Source organism: Magnolia sinica, chromosome 12 (assembly GCF_029962835.1).
Source record: "Magnolia sinica isolate HGM2019 chromosome 12, MsV1, whole genome shotgun sequence".
NCBI lineage: Eukaryota > Viridiplantae > Streptophyta > Magnoliopsida > Magnoliales > Magnoliaceae > Magnolia > Magnolia sinica.
Window position 1 is genome coordinate 58,764,415 of NC_080584.1, and position 17,361 is coordinate 58,781,775.

Sequence of the window (17,361 nt, forward strand, 5' to 3'; positions counted from 1 at the left end):
AAACATGGATGTGTTGGTTAGAGTCACCTGGGCAAGGTGATTGTTTGGAATCATTAACAAATGTGCCCCACCAAATGGGTGGTTAATATGTTAATTGGACCTTTTTCATAGCATTCTCGACTCTCCATTTTATGGTTCTATTAATTGGATGGCTTGATTCGTGTCCCAACGAAGGGTGGGTTGGGTTAAAGGGACTGTCAAAATCATTTGATTGGTCTGTCTAGGTAGCCTTATGCAATTGGGAGCAATGGATCATTTCTCTAATTAAATTTCAGTTTACTTAGTTCATAATTTCTATGGTCAGATATCCCAAATACCAAAAGAACTAGTTGATGCATACAAGAAAGTAACAAGAACGTAGGAGGTAAAAGTGCACAAAAGATGTTCCAATGTCGCACAAAAAAAATTGCAAGTTATTCTTACCATGCCTCGAGAACATTCCAAAAGTATGTAGAGCAAGCATATGAAATTCCTGGAAACTATTCTTTAGTGCATCAACATGGTGATTGGCACTGGCCTTATAGTTTGACTTTGTTAATGCTTGTGTTGGAATGAAGTACCCTGAAATTTCAGTTTTCTTTGGTTACATGGTTCACCACGATGCTTACCACGAAGATCCTTATGCAAAGGAGTTTGGCATCAAAATCAGTGAGAAACTTGCTTCGGTTGAAGCACGCATCTTACCTGAACGTTGGGTAAGTAAATTGGTATTTTTTAAACAAATGTGGGATTTGGTTCATTGACTAGCTAATTTAACCACAGGAATTCCCTCCTGTGAGTGCTTTATAATTTTTCATCATTGCTTCTGGTTGGTTTTGCAGCTTAAATACCATGACATTGGTAGAGAAAAGGATTGCTTGCCCCAAGTTGGTCAATGGAATATGATGAACAAGGTATACTCGTTCAGAAGTTGAAACTCTCATTTTAACTATGAATTAAATATGCACGTTGGTTCTAATCGGTGGCTCCAAATTCTTAGGCTCCCTATTCTTGTTGCTGCGATTAGAAAAAAAAAAAAACTATAGCCCTGTCCTAGTTTCTGTTCATGTCTGAAATCGATAGAATAAAATCAAATAATACAAGAAAGATGTTATTCCTATATATAAAAAAGAGAAACTATTATGAGGGAAAGGAAATTAAAGGATTTAGCGTTTGACCTATTATTATGTTTAATTTTATTTTTTTAAAAGCAAATCTGTTCATGGCTTTCAGTAAGGATGGGTTTTTCATTCATGATATTGAAATATGTTTTTCTATGGCATATTGGGACATGGTTATTGTATTGCTTCTACAATTTCGATCCTCACATGAATTCTCTCTCGATTATTTCGTTTCAGCCTGTGTAGATCTAGATTGGACTTCTTGAGGTTAAATTTCATATTAGTAATTGGTTTTCATGTTACGTAGGATGCCTTGAAATGATGTTACTGGAGCTTGATACTGATAGCATCTGCGACAGATAATTTGTCAAGGCAATTTAGGGAACTGTTTACTGCATTTACATTTGCTATTCCATGATAAATCCACATGTAACTTGTTGCAAATTACCTTGTTGTTTTTCTTCTTCTTCTTCTTCTTGTTTTTCTTAGGTTTGGTGTTACTGGGATTATTTATTTCAAGTTTTGTGGAACTAATCATTATTGTTTAAAGTCAATGCATAAAATCATGGTTGGTACAGCATATAAATCTGCATATAACTTGCTGCAAATTGCCTTGTTTATTTGTTTTCTTCTTTATTTCTTATGTTCGGTGTTACTGGGATTTATTTATTTCAAGTTTTGTGGAACTAATCATTATTGTTTATGAAATCAAGGTTAGGTGGTTACTAACATCGCTGTCAAATCGCGGTTTTGTCCATTAGGAATTTTCACTGTCTGTAACTCAGCGATACTGCCATTTCATACTTTTCTTAGAAAGCATTGACCTTTTACATGGCATATGAACCCGAGGAAACCTTGGGACCGTGTCTTGTGCCCTTTCTTCCAGCCACGTAATTATTTATTTATTTTATTTTAATTTTCCCTTTGTATTTATAGATTTCCCAACTGAAGTTCGGAAGGTGTGAAACTTTTTTTAAAAACAATTTCCCGACAACATTTGCAGGTTTGTTTTCCGGGCCAATTGCAACTATTCAAGTTCCAACTATCAACATTTGCAGGTTTGTTTTCTGGGTCAAGAACATTGCTCCAGGATTGCTTCTACAAAAATTTTAAATCCAGTACACTTCTTTTTTCTTTTATTTTTTAGAAGGATTTTTCCTTTGGGAGTTCCATTACTTGCTGCCCAAAACATCTACACTGAACACTTGACACGCCATCAATTCCCATGAAGCAAAATGTATTTTTTTTGTCTGCATTTTTTGTTTTGAGAATTGACGATTTATTTTTTTATTTATATTTATTTTTTCTGTTAAATATGATTTTCGAAAGCTAAGACAAAGATTTGTATATCTTTCATTTTCAAGTTTGAATTGGCCAAGTTTATGGAAAACTAATGAACTTTACAAAAGAATGGTTGGACCCATGAATTCCTCTCTCTCTCTCTCTCTCTCTCTCTCTCTCCATATATTTCTCTATATTATACATAGACACATATATAATGGTATATGTTCAAATGAGATTGGTATTCTACTGCATGTAGGTGTCATGACTGCATATATATAGCATTTGGGAATAAAGATATTAAATCCAGAGCTGAGAGATTTTTTAGCAGTATCACAAATTCAATTGAGACAGTTCTGAGGCGCAATTTGGAAGTCAGAATGGGACTTATTGCAGATGGGGAAAATTCTATAAACAGGATAAAAGCAGTCAAGTCACCAGATTCTATGGCAGTGGCATAGAAGCAGATGGAAATGATTGGGATGATGGGCAGGCACTGAAATGCAAATAATAGCAGATTAAGTACTTCATCATATCAGGGCCCATGTAAAGAACAACTCAATCTGACTAGAAAAAGCTTTAATGGTTATGAGTGTATGCTGCGAAGAACCCCAGATTCGTGAGATTTGTTTATTTTAGAAAATTGAGAATGGGTTATGATTGAGCATGTGCAGGTTCGGGGGCTCCCTTGTGCCCACAATTTCCATGTGGAATGCATTGACGAGTGGCTCCGACTGAATGTGAAGTGCCCCCGTTGCCGCTACTCCGTCTTCCCTAACCTCAACCTCAGCGCACTCTCCAACCTTCACGCTGACTCTGGGTGCCCTCTGCTAGTGTTTTGACAGCCACACGCTACGTGCACATGCAGCTAGCAGGCCAGAGCTACCTGTTGAGGTTGCAGGGCCTGCAATGCACAATCCGAATGGAGAATGCTGGTGGAGGCAATGATGATGTTGGCCTGGAAGCAGCAGAAGATGGACGGGCAGTGTTATGTCAGGGTCCGCCAAGCACGATGGCACCAGTGATGACGGGCGCGGCCATGACTTTGTATTATTTGTGGAACCTAATGTTATGTAACAGTTTGATTGAGTTAAACTTTAAATAGACTGTTGTTAACTCTTTTGTTGGTATTATGGCTTTCATGATTGATTGTTTCATGAGTGGATTGAATGAATGGATTTGTAGTTTAAATAAATATTAAAAAAATAAACATTTTTAGCCTCAATTTGTAACTGAGGCTTGGATTTAGCCTCGGTTGTTGAGAACCAAGGCTGAAATTCCGTAGCTAAAGGCTTTAGCCTCGGTTGTTGAGAACCAAGGTTAAAAATAGATTTAGCTTCAATTGGAGGCAACTGAAGCTAAAATTTGGATTTGGTCTCAGTTGGAAACAATGGAGGCTAAAATTTTGATTTAGCCTCATTTCGAGAAAACTAAAGCTAAAAAGGTTCTTTTAGCTTCATTTGAAGAACCGAGGCTATAAAAGTCATTTTAGTCTCTGTTGCTAAAACTGAGGCTAAAGCCTTTAGCCACGGGGGTTTCAACCTTGGTTTGGATAACTGAGGCAAAACTGAGGCTAAAGGTTTTAGCCTCACTTTTTAACCTTTTTAGCCTCAATTTTGAACCGAGGCTAAAGCCCTCTTTTCTTGTAATGCTCGTTGTTGAGGTATGGATTAACTAAGTTCACAATATGGCCTATTCGAAATTAGCTAAAGTGGTGATTCAGTCATGATCACTCTAAACCGTCGTTTTTAGGCTAAAAGAGTAACTGGGTCGATTCGGTCCATTGATTAAGGTTCGACCTATAACTGGCTCGGGTTTGGGAAGATCTCCGATTAAGTTACGGTAGTTTGATTAGTCGGTGGTAGGTCGGTTACATTTGGGCCCTACGTGAACAAATCATGGGGTTGAACTCGATGTTTAAGTGATCGGTTGGATTCATTGGTCTTCTACGGTCAATCAATCCTATTTGTACGGTTCTTATCGGTACCAGCCGTGTATAAGCCCATCTCGAGTGTCAAGGGTCAGTAAGTGATGACGTGGCTAGTTATAAAAAAAGAAAATTTTAAGAATTTTAGTAATTCAAAATAGCGAAAAGTCAGGGTGTTACACCCATATAACATGACAATCACTACCCACACCCATATAACATGGTAAGGGTCATGATTGTAATGCAACAAGGGTCGTGGTTGTCAGGTTGATGTAATTAATAACTTATTTATGTTTAAATAATAGGAGTCGAAGCCTACAATGGAGTGATCCGTTCCGTCCACCTTGTCGGCCAGCTTGTCGTAGGCCGAAAAAATCCTGACTTGTGTAGTGTTCATTTCTAACAAACATCATAGTGAGCTTAAAAAGTTTCAACAATGAGTGCCATTGTCACCATTGTTTACTATTATGTGGCCCACACGAGCTTTAGAACAGGCTAATACTTGAGCTCTAGCCCTAAAATGACACGGCAAAACAGATGGGTAGCATGGATTATACACATACATCAATGTATGCCCCATGAGTTGGGCCTTGCCTACGCCCAAAAAAGCTTCCGTCCACATTACTTTCTTAGCATTAATACAACGTAACTTCTTATTCACTCAAAAACCGTGCTACTATTGAATCAAGAACAAGAGAATTTTGGTTTGAAAATTTTTTCAAAGCTTGTAAAAAGGATAACCTCGGAATATTTGGAAGGTGGAACCCTTTCGACAATTTGACCATACAATGATGCCAATACTGTCAAAATCCCAACACTTTTCCACGAACCAACAAAGTGATGATAAAGACGTGGCCGTTCCAAAATGAAATCTCTGTGACCATCCTCGGTTCTTTTCACTTTCATGATTAGGAAATCAAGGTTATTTTCCCTTTCCTGAGTGGTAAACTAGTTGTGCTTCGGTGAAAGATATGCTAACTACAAAAGCCATATCTTCCAGCTGCGTCAAGCATAGTTGCCTCAAACATGAAATAGTGTCATATGCCCATCCGTTTGACACCACCCAGGACCATGCAACACTTACCATAAGGCCCACCTTGATTTATGTATTCTATATCCATGCTGTTTATCTGTTTTGGCAGATAATTTTAAGGCATAAGCCCATAAATCAAACAGAACCAAATCTCTGGTGAAGCATACCATAGGAAAGAGTGGTGATGTACCATTAAATACTTCTTATTAATCACAAAAATTTTGTATCAATCTGACGTTTATTTTTTCACATCATTTAGGTATGTGTGACCTCATCGACCGGTTGGATGGTAAATAGACATTACCAAAACATTATCCTGAGCCTTATGATTTTTTTTCATGGCAGGGCATTCAATCAGCATTGCTTCTTGTGTTATGGTCCACTTGAGATTTAGATCCGTTTCATTTTTAGGCTAATGCCCTAAAAAAATCTAGCAAAATGGATGAAACGTGTGGATATAGAATAAATACATCTAGGTGGGCCCCATGGTAAGGGCTGTGCACCGTCTTGGGCGAGGTCTAGCTGCACCTAATTGGCTTCCCATTTTCTCCGGCTGGGTTTGGGCAATGTCACGGTCTAGCACCCACTTGGTATTGATTAGGAACTGAAAAAGCAAATGGTCGATGAAGACGACATATGCTTTCAATCAACTCAGTCCATCCTTTTGTTTTTCCAGCTCATATTTCAGTCATGAGCCCAAAAAGTGAGGTAAATTCAAATCTCAGGTGGACCATACCATAGAAAACATTGCTGGTTGATCACCCACCATTAAAAAAAATGATTAAGGGCCATGATCTTTTTTGATCAAGCTGATATTTGAGTTTTGGCTTCACCTAAGTTTATGTGACCTAATCAACAGTTTGGATGGCAGATAAATATTACAGTGAGCCCCAGGATGTTTCTAATATTGGACAATCAATCACGTGCTATTTCCTGTAGTGTGGTCTACTTGAGAATTTGATCTGCGTCATTTTTGGGCACATCATGAGCTTGCAAAATGGGCGACGTCGTGAATAAAACACACATCATAATGGATCAGCAGAGCCTTTTCACAAACAACCAGCACCGAGGTGTCAAAGCCGAATCTAGTTGGATTTTATTGGCATGTTCATCCGCTTGTCACGATGTGCAGAGCTTTTGGTCCCCTCCTATACTTGTTGACAGCCAGAAGGAGCAGGCAAGGTACAGCAACTTGCGGAAACATACTATCTCGATTACACCATTATTTACCTGAGCTCAGTTTTAACCAACCATGTTATGTATATACATGTGAAATCTACTCTCCTTGTCTGGTGAAAACCATGCGTGCTCACTGAGGGCACATTTGGTTCATGGGATTAAATGGTATTGAATCGTATTAAATGGGATTAATATTATTATTGAAAAGATTACACGCATGGAAATATCATGATATTTTGGTCATCCAATCCTATGTTTGGGATAAAATTCTTGCTACAGGAAAAACAATGCTTTAAGCAAAATCCTATTTGGTGGACCATGGAATTATAATTAACAAACCAAAATTACAACGAATGGATGAACGGCATGGATAAACACATGCATCAATATGTGCCCCATATGTTTAGTGGATTTAAAATCCATAAAAATCCTGCATGGAGCAAATGCAATTCCACCTCAATTCCAACCTTTCCCATACTCCCCAAATGCTATGAATTTGCACAGACCAAATACAATTGCATCCCACGTAATCCCATCTAATATCATGCCCAAATGCCCCTTAAACGGACAAAGTTCAGTCCAGGAAAACACTTGGATAAATCAAACTAAGGGGTCGCTTGGCACTGTGGATTGGAAGGGATTTGAGGGGGTTTCAAATCCCCTGGTTGTTTAGCAGCATAATAATTGAGGGTTTCAAATCTAGGGTTTCCAATCCCCTCTTTGAGGGGGTTTATTATCTACTTTGAGAGGTTGGATTATACCTAAAATCATTTCAATAGTTGCAGGTGTAATATGTGTGTCACTATACACTATCATTCTATTGGGCACATGGCCCACTAATGATGATCAGCACCGTCCAAACATTGTCCATGTAAATCTACACCGTCCAAACATTGTCCAGCACTGTCCAAACATTATCCATGTAAATCAACAATTAAAAATCGTTGGTTAGTCACTCAGACATGATCTTGTGCTTGTGGCCCACCTGAGACTTGAATTTCATCGTTTTCAGGCAAAGCATATATTTCAGTAGGTTTATCACAACCATTGTGTCAAAAATTACATATCTCACTAATTAGAGATATTAAAATTGATTTAGTAATTAAATTCAAACCCCTGTAAATATACCATGGATGGGTACTTTTGGATTAAAGTTGATTCACACTCCTAGGTGACAAATACACTGGGAGAATTGCAAATACAGGGGGTTTCTAATCCCGAGGGTTCCGAATCTAGGGGTTCCAAATCCACGCTGCCAAACAGGACTTAAGGGTAACGTTGTAAAATTTGCTTAGAATATTTAAGTTCAAGTGATGTGAAAGGATTAAGTTTTTATCGGATTCAATTTTATATCTTCCCTTCATCCTGCTTAGTCACACTAGATTAACGGGTTTGATGAAAGATAAACACCCCAACCCACTCACAAATCTATTGTTGGCCTCTAATCCTTATCGTTCCTTATGGTGTGTCCCACTTGATACGTGGGCTTAAAATAGAGAAGTGCACCTGATGGATGGTTCAGATGGAGTAGATTTCACCGATAAAGTGTCAAAAAGCCATAAAACATGAAACAAGTGTTGCATAGGATTCGGGTCCTACCATCTTTCTCTTCAACCTGCCACTTATGTAGGATATGAACACGAATAAATTGGCAGACTCTACCACTGTTGTAATCAATTGGACAGTTGACGGTAGAGCTGTACATGAACCTGAGTTAGCTCGGTTAGCTCGCTTAACTCGACTCGAAAGCTCGATTCGACTAGTTTTGAAATTGAGTTCGAGAGAGTCAAGTTGATTTTTTGAGCTTGAAAAAATTTCGAGCCAAGTTCGAGCTTGACTCAAGTCGGATCGAACCGCAACTCGAATCGAACTTGGATCGAACAAGTTCGGTGACTTGGTTATTTTGATGTTGATGTTGCTTGACTCAATGAAGTATCGGCTAGTGGTGAGGAAGGTATGAATATGAAAGAAATACCCTTGTATCTTGATTTTTATGTTGCCTACCGAGCATTTGATGAAATACCTTTAACCTGATGGTGTAGTTTTAAATTCTATGAGAAATTGAAAGTGCACTTCGTGTGTTTGATAAAACATCGTAGAGGCTTGATCTTGGCTTAAACTCGACTCGAACTAGACCGAGCTGCTGACCGAACCGAGTCAAGCTGGCCAGTTAGGGTCGAGGACCAAGCCGAGCCGAGTTCAAGCTGCGGTCAGCTAGTGGCCAAGCCAAGTCGAGCTATGCCAAGCTTGACTCGGCTCGACTCGTGTACACCTCTTGCTGACGGTCTCTATCAATGTACATTTATGGCCCACATAGTAAGAAGATCATCCTGATAGCTTTTAGATGGGTGATCTTCTTGGTGGGGCCTACTTTTAATTGTAATGATGTTGTATCAAATGGTTGGCCATAACTGTACGTTGATCAGATGCACGGAACCCATGCATGTAACCCTGGTGGGCCACGGGCCAAAAAATCAGGCCAATCCATGACTTGGGTGAGCCACATCGTAGACAATAATTAACAGTAGATATCCACCCATTGAAATATTCATGATCATTTATAGGGTCGATTGAGATGTGCTTCATACATCGCACCAATCTATTGGGTGTCTCCCACTTGGATGAGGGGTCACACTAAGTTTCATTTGTATCTGAAACTCAGGTGGACACCACCAAGTTATTTTAGATGCTTTAAACATGATTAGGGGTCGTTTGGCACCATGGATTTGGGGAGATTTGAGGGGATTTCAAATCTCCTGGTTGTTTGGCACCATAAAGTCACTTTGGGTTTCTAATCCCCTCAAACAGAGGTCTTGGATTACATCTAAAATACTTTCAAAAGTTGCACGCATTTGTAACATGTCCTTTTTTTATTTTTTTTAAAAAGCTTGTTAGTACACCCACTGTCAGTTCACACGCATTTGTAACATGAGTGTCACTAGACTATTAATCTATTGGGCACATGGCCCACTCATGATATCCCAAAATAATTAGATTACCAATTGCATCACTATAATTACTTTTAATACGATGATCAGCACCATCCAAACATTGTCCATATAAATCAACGGTTAAAATTCGTCGGTTAGTCACTCGAACGTGATCTTGTCCTTGTGGCCCATCTACAAGACTTGGAATTTCATTATTTTCGGGCAAAGTATATATTTAAGCAGGCTTATTATAACCATTGTGTTAAACATTACATACGTTCACTAATTAGAGATATTAAAATTGATTTAGTAATTAAATTCAAACCCCTAGAAATATACTATGCATAGCTACATTCAGATTAAACTTGATTCTAAATCAAGGGTGTCAAACACAATAACATAATTTCAAATCCAGGGGGTTTCAAATCCAAGCGGTTCGAATCCAGGGGATTCCAAATCCACACTCCCAAAAGGGCCCTTACACTGTTGCCGCTGTTGTGACCCACTTGTGTTCAGATAGGATTAATTTTTCTAATGTCCCATAACTTAAAAGGGGACCAACCAAATTCATTGTATAGATGTCCGGCCTACATAAAGCTTAACCTCGTGGAAAGCTTTCATGAGATCAACCTCATAGTATCATTTTCCACACACTTACATCCTACCTCTTGGACTGCCCATCCATGACAAAATTCGCAAGCATCCAAATAAGCCCCTAGATTAACACTGGCAGGCCTAACAAACAAACTGTCAAACTTATACATGTGTGCCGATTTTGGGGGTTACGTAAGTTTTGGACCAATATGATATTTGTTTTTTCTTTTCATCCAGTTATTTGTGACCTCATGAACAGATTAGATGGAAAATAAACATGACGGTGGGCCTATAAATGTTTCAATTGTGAGAATCATTTTCCCACTGTGCTATTTGTTGTGTGGTTTACCTGAGTTTTGGACATGTCTCATTTTTGGGATCATGATCTAATATAATCTTGCCATATGGATGAACGGAGTGGATATAATAAAATACATCATTGTGTGGCCCATGTAACTTTGATATCTTTTGAACCGTTCGCACAACTTGCTGCTCGAGGAGTGTCAGCGCTCGTCTCTGCAGGACAGGTACCCAAACTAGCCATATTGGTGGTGTGCGGTACACCGGTCAATCCGCTTCCTTAATGGCATACAAACTCTCAACATGGGATCAAGAACCCATGTGGGTGTGTTAAAAAAAGAAAAAAATAAAGCCCAGGCAAGAGATACTATTTCATCATAGATCCAAACCATGCATTTTGTGTACTCCATCCAACCCATGCACTAGCCCCCATAGTAGCTTGATGCTCAGAAAAATCAGGACTATCCCGTCCTAAGGTGGGCCACGCTGTAAAATAATAATTGACAACCACATAAAAACATCTAAATTTAAGATATGACTTATATGTAGCTGAATCGGCCTGATTTTTTAAGCATCCAACTTGTACGGTTGGAAAACTTTTGTTTATTTATTTATTATTATTATTATTATTATTATTATTATTATTTTTGTTTTTTTGGGTTAGCTAGCCACCCCTACTAGGGAATCGAATCGATGCCAAGACATCAGAGTTGAAACGAGGTATCTTCACTCAGTCCACCACTTCGAGCTTGGATGATATTTATTTATTTATTTTTGTTTAGTTTTTAACACACGCTCACACAGTCATGCCTTAAGTGGGATTTCACAACCTATGGATTCTCGAGCCCTTGACCAGGTGTTGTGTTGAGGGTCAAATATTGCATATCAGACCCCATTTATTACCTGGATTTATGAGCATGACTCTGTTTAACGGCTTGGTTTAACTGTGTATGTGATGCAGAGTGTATGTACGAGCCTGGACCGAAATGGGTGCTTAAAGCATGGACTTAACGCTCTAATGACACCAAGGCAAGGAACGGACTCTAGAAGACCAAGAGTGACGGAATTATACACCAGGGGTCCGCGGAAATCGAGGAATTGAAGCTCAAGTGGCCTGAAAAGTGTCCAGAATGCAAGATCATAGGGTTCCCACCATCCGATCAGTTCAAAACTCCATACATGGCCTGAGGACCATAAATGAACCGTACACATAAAATTTCAGCTCCTGGATCACTGTGGAAGTGGCCCAACGGATAGATCAGCCCCTTTAATCATTATGTGGGGCCCGGATATGCTTCAAAATTTTTATAGACCGCGTTAAATGAGCTGACAATACAGATGGACGGAGCAGATTTCTCACGAACATCTCTGTGGGGGCCCCACCTATGATGAATGAGCACAGCATCATGCGCAATCAGCATTGCACCAGGAATGTATGCACGGTCAAACTGAGTTTTGACCGTGCTTTCCAAAAGAAGAAAAGGAAACAGAGCTACGGGCCCCCTGTTTTTCTGCCGCTGGCGTTGTTGAGCGTAGGACCGTCCATTGGGACATGATCAGGCCCACTTCCATCATCATTCATGACGATCGGATCTGTTCATCATGACCACAGGCAAGTTTCGGTCACCCCAAAGATCAGAGCGCTGCAAATGAAGCCAAGAATCGCTGTCCACATCCTCTGCTGTTACCCTTCAAAATAAGAAATAGATTTCAAACGGTAGTGGGGCCACCACCACTACGTGCTGATCAGATATGATGAACAGATCCATCTATTGAGGGGATATGACGCATCCGACCGACCTTGTGATGCGAAAGGAGAAGGAAAAGCGGAGAGGAGACTTCCTTGCGCCGAAAGTCTCGGGATTTCCGGACGGGTAAGCAAGTTGCGTTCCTACCCACCATCCGAGCATCTGATTTCGATGGCCCACAAGCTCTCCGTGACCCATCCAAGCCGTCCCTAAGCATCAGAACGAGGAGAAGCCCTGTGGCCGAAAATCTGCCATGATTCACTGTACCATTTTCCTGGATTGAATCAGTGATTCATCCTTTCTTGATGGGCCACATATGAGGATCTGAACGGTCCGTTTCGTGTGTCAGGGATGCAGATACACATCAGTATGGGTGGAACATCTATACGCTGCAGAGTGGGTGAACGAGTCAGGGGAAATTGCTGTTTTGGTGCGCAGGAATGCCAGCCACAGCAAAGTTCTGGAAACTGCGTTCTTGGCTGCGTAAAAGTTCCGCAGCAGATTTCCGGACGGCTGCTATACCGCAGAACGCACTCCCTACCTATAAAGGAAGGTGGGTTTTCTGCTGGCGAGGGGGAGAGTTTTTTTTTGGCAAGGTGAAAAGCTGGACGTAGCTGCTGTGCACGAGAGGAGGGGCTGCAAAGCTGGGAAGAGTTTTTTTTGGATTTTGTTTTCTTGAGGTTGAAAGTGCAGGTAGTCTGGCTGCTGGCACGTTGGCTGACAGTTTTGGACGTGAGCATGAGGGGCTCGATTTTGAAGGCTTGAACGTGGGGAGGAAAATAAGAGGGAGGAAGAAGAAATTCGTGGCAGGGATGTGACTGACGATTGCAAGAGCAAAAGACATCCGGTCTTTGTTTCCGTTTCCTTTTCCTTTTATTTATTTAATTCTTCTGATGTTTTTCTCCTCTGATTCTAGCATGATCACGCTAGGCTAAACCTCTTAGCTAGGGCTAAGAGGTGAAGCTTGTAAAGTGATGGGAGTCTTTACTTATGCCTTCTTTTGGTTTAAACTGAACTGATGTTGCTTGTAGTTAATTAAAGGAATGTTTCGTGTCTTTAATGATCTGTTGTGACTGAAATTACAATGGATCTGCAATGGCTTTGAGTATTTCTTTTTCTTTTTGATGTTTATGACGTCAGGAGGCCCTGTTGTTCACCATCGTCTCCTGGGCATGGTAGGATGACAGTACCCTTCCTGATCTTCATACATTGTCGATTGGTTGGTAATTAGTTTAATCCTGTTGTTTACTTTGTCTCCTGGGCATGGTTAGATGATGGAATCCATTCTAATTCATACACCTTTCATCTCTTGAAACCTATATCAATGGCAGTTCAGTAAAGTTCCATAATTTGTGATCCTGGCATACGATCTCCCTGATCTCTACAAGTGGATCCTCTGAATCCCTAGTTCCCGTCCTCTGAATTCCTTAAAGTCTTAGATAATTCTTCCACAATTATTCCTTAATTTCTATTTGGTTTAGATCACATCTTAGTCTAGTTCTAGTTCTTCTTGGTTTCAGATAACGTACAGGTATCAGTCCCTGTGGATTCGACCTCGGTCTTACCGAGTTTATTACTACATCACAACCCTGCACTTGGGGAGTGAACAAGTTTTTGGCGCCGTTGCCGGGGACTGATAGTTACGATTTTCTGAAATTAATTGGTTTTAGGATTAGTTTAAGATTAGGATTTTACTAACCTTAGTTTTATTTATTTATTTATTTATTTCTATTTGAGTTCAAAACTAACTTGTTTCCTGTTTTATAAGATCTGGACATAAGTTTCTAAATTGTAATTCCTTCCTAATCTCTCTACTTTTTCTATTTTTAGAATTAGGATTTGAATTTTACAAATTTTCTAATTTTGGAACTTTCCTTTTTAGAAACTAACTTATTTTTTTGTTTTTGTTTTATTTTAGTAACTTTCTAATTCTGACACTTTTAGAATCTAATCTTGTTTCTTTATTTATTTTTAGAATTCTTTCGAAACTAACCTTCCTATTTTGTAGGCCTTTAAGATAGAAATTTCTAATTCGGTAAGCTCCTTCCCTACTTTCTATTTTGCAGTTCTCTTTTAATAATTTACTTTCTAGTTTAGATCTTTCCTAAGTTACTTTAGAAATTTCCACTTTCTTTTAAGAATTCCTTCTTTTAGAAATTAATTTACTGTTATTTTTCTTCTCTTTTTAGGAATCTAACTTATTTTTGTTTTATTTTGCAGGTTTTTAACTTAGGACTCCAATTTGGTAATTTCTTTCCAACTCTCTCTTTCTTTCTAGATTTTCTTTTCCTTTCTTAGGATTAGGTTTTTAATCGAGGGCTGCGAGTGTTTTCATGCCCAAGTGGGCCCGTGACGACACTCGACGTCTCTTGACTGAAGGAGGACTGGTTGAGGGGTTGACTATCCATCGCAGGACTAGACACCACTCGAAATCCCCTGAGTTAACTGAGGTTATGGCTGAAGACCAACCTCCTCCACTTCCACCCAGGGTGGAGGATACCCAAGATGAGAATGAGGTGCAACAGGCACCCCCGCCTCGTACCTTACGAGATTATCTGCAACCGGCGGGAGTGAGTATGCCCTCATGCATGATTTTTCCTGAAAACACAGGACAAATGGACATCAAGCCAGGAGTTATCCAGCTCCTTCCCAAATTCCATGGACTTGAATCGAAAGTCCATATTTACATTGAAAGAGTTCGATGAGATAATAGCTACATTATGTTTTCCTAATGTATCTGAAGATTCAGAGTGAAACTCTTTCCTTTTTCCTTAAAAGAGAAAGCTAAGACGTGGTTACATTCATTGCGCCCTAGATCCATTGGCACATGGAACGATATGCAAAGGGAATTCATAAAAAATTCTTCCCACATCATAAAACAATTACCCTCGAAAAGCAATCATGAACTTTGCCCAAAAGGAAGATGAAACATTCTTTCAATGTTGGGAAAGGTTCAAAGATTTGGTCAATTCATGCCCACAACACGGGTTTGAAACGTGGCGCATTACAAATTTTTTCTATGATGGACTGACATCTTCCATGCGCCAAATGGTCGAGACAATGTGTAATGGAGAGTTCATTAATAAAGATGTCGACGAGGTATGGGACTACCTCGACGGTGGCTGAAAAAACACAATCTTGGGACTATTACCCAAAGTCGAACACCACGTCTAGGCCGACTCAATTAAAGGAAAAAGGTGGATTATATCTCTTGAAAGAAGAGGATGATCTCAAGTGTAAAGTGACTACGCTCATAAGGAAAGTTGAGGCCATGGAAGGAAAGAAAGATAAGGTCAATGAAATTGTTTGCGGCATCTGTGATTGCAACATTCACACAACTGAAAACTGTCCTACAATACCTGCCTTTCGAGGAGTGTTGAATGAACAAGCCAATGCCGTAAATAATTATCAAAGACCTTTTACTGGACCTAACTCCAACACATATAATCCTGGCTGGAAAAATCATCCGAACTTCAGTTGGAGAAATGGACAAACGGCGACTCCTCCAGGTTTCTTCAATCAAAATCCAAATCAAGTGAAACCTCAAGAGGAACCGGTTCAAAATCCCATACAAGAGCTGGCTCAGGCAATGCGAGGAATCACAGAATTTATGCAAAAGATAGATTCTCGTATGACGGTTATAGAAAAGGGGATGCTTCCTGCACAACCTCTCCCCAATCCTAAACCGCAGTACGAGAATAATGATCCCAGCTCTTCAAATCAGATGGGGCATGCTAAATCTATCACCACTCTTAGGAGTGGGAAGATCATTGATAAAACTCTTCCGGTTAGGCCCGAAAAGCCCCAAGAACTAAAAGAGGACAACAATGATGGATCTAGTGATGCCCCACAAAAAGTAGAACCGAAACTTCTATAGAAGGCAGTTGCTCCATTCCCCCAACGGTTGGTTTCACCAAAATCTCTCGCTAACTCTCAGGATATACTAGAGGTGTTGAAACAAGTGAAAGTCAACATTCCTCTACTTGATGTCGTTAAACAGATACCTTCATATGCAAATTCCTGAAAGACTTATGCACGACCAAAAGACGGAAAATTATTCAAAAGAAAATCTTCTTAACTGAGAAAGTGAGTGCCATCCTGAAGCAAGACGTGCCGCAGAAATTTAAGGATCCCGGTAGCCCAACCATATCATGTGTAATCGGGAACCATCGAATTGATCACGCACTTCTTGACTTAGGAGCGAGCGTCAATTTGATTCCCTACTCGGTATACAAACAGTTAGGTTTAGGTGAATTAAAACCCACCCTAACCACACTACAACTTGCTGATCGCTCTGTTCGCGTACCAAGAGGGATAATTGAGGATGTGTTGGTCCAAGTTGATAGATTTTACTACCCTGTAGACTTTATCATCCTGGACACTGAACCCATCAATAACATGAGCACTCAGATTCCTGTCATTCTTGGTCGCCCATTCCTTGCCACGTCAAATGCAATTATCAATTGCAGGAATGGGATCATGACTATGTCTTTTGGAAATTTGACATTGGAGTCAAACATTTTTTTCAATAACGGCAGCAATTCAGAGGATGATGACGAGTTCCACGACATTAACATGATTGACTCTTTCGTGGAAGATACGACACCTCTGACCTTATCCTCCGACCATCTAGAGACGTGCCTGGCCCACTCCCATGATTTTGATGATGACATGATTAGGGAGACGTGTGCCTTGCTTGATACCGCACCGGTACTTGAAGTTAACCGATGGAGGCCACAATTTGAAGAATTACCACAAACTGATGTAGTGCCTCTACCGTCTAACCTCAAGCCGCCGAAGCTTGACCTAAAACCTTTGCCCTCTGATTTGAAATATGCCTATTTAGGTCAAGATGAGACATACCCGGTGGTGATCTCTGCCCACCTGGAGAAAGAACAGGAGAGTATGCTTATATCTACTCTCATTGAGCATAAAGGAGCCCTGGGATGGACGATAGCGGACCTCAAGGGAATCGATCCCTCGATTTGTACTCACCACATATATCTTGAGGATAATGCAAAAACCGTTCGACAACCACAACGTAGACTAAATCCAAACATGAAGGAAGTGGTTAAGGCCGAGGTTCTTAAGCTATTAGACGTGGGTATTATATACCCTATATCTGATAGTCAATGGGTGAGTCCAACTCAAGTGGTCCCTAAGAAGTCCGAATCACCATCGTAGCCAATGCTAATAATGAACTCGTGCCAACTAGAGTCACTACCGGTTGGAGAATGTGCATTGACTACAGGAAGTTGAATACCGTCAC

The 17,361-nt window shown here is 40.0% G+C and overlaps 1 protein-coding gene and 1 non-coding gene across 6 annotated transcripts; one reads left to right on the forward strand and one right to left on the reverse strand.

Moving 5' to 3' along the window:
* Nucleotides 1-264: 264 nt before the first annotated feature.
* Nucleotides 265-3,538, forward strand: LOC131221431 (protein argonaute 10-like). 5 transcript variants are annotated; one of them, XR_009159268.1, is made up of 5 exons: nucleotides 265-695; nucleotides 822-893; nucleotides 2,104-2,158; nucleotides 2,800-2,975; nucleotides 3,056-3,538. XR_009159268.1 is itself a non-coding variant. In XM_058216683.1 (4 exons), the coding sequence occupies exons 1-4, from the start codon at nucleotides 552-554 to the stop codon at nucleotides 2,802-2,804; spliced, it is 276 nt and encodes a 91-aa protein (XP_058072666.1). In that variant the 5' UTR covers nucleotides 265-551; the 3' UTR covers nucleotides 2,805-3,538. The 5 variants fall into 5 exon arrangements, 3 of the variants coding, with proteins under 3 accessions (XP_058072666.1, XP_058072665.1, XP_058072664.1); XM_058216683.1 differs by having other exon boundaries at nucleotides 2,800-3,538; XM_058216682.1 differs by lacking the exon at nucleotides 2,800-2,975.
* Nucleotides 3,539-14,976: 11,438 nt separating this feature from the next.
* Nucleotides 14,977-15,082, reverse strand: LOC131222232 (small nucleolar RNA R71). The gene has a single exon (XR_009159940.1). It is a non-coding gene; the product is annotated as a small nucleolar RNA R71 (small nucleolar RNA).
* Nucleotides 15,083-17,361: the final 2,279 nt, after the last annotated feature.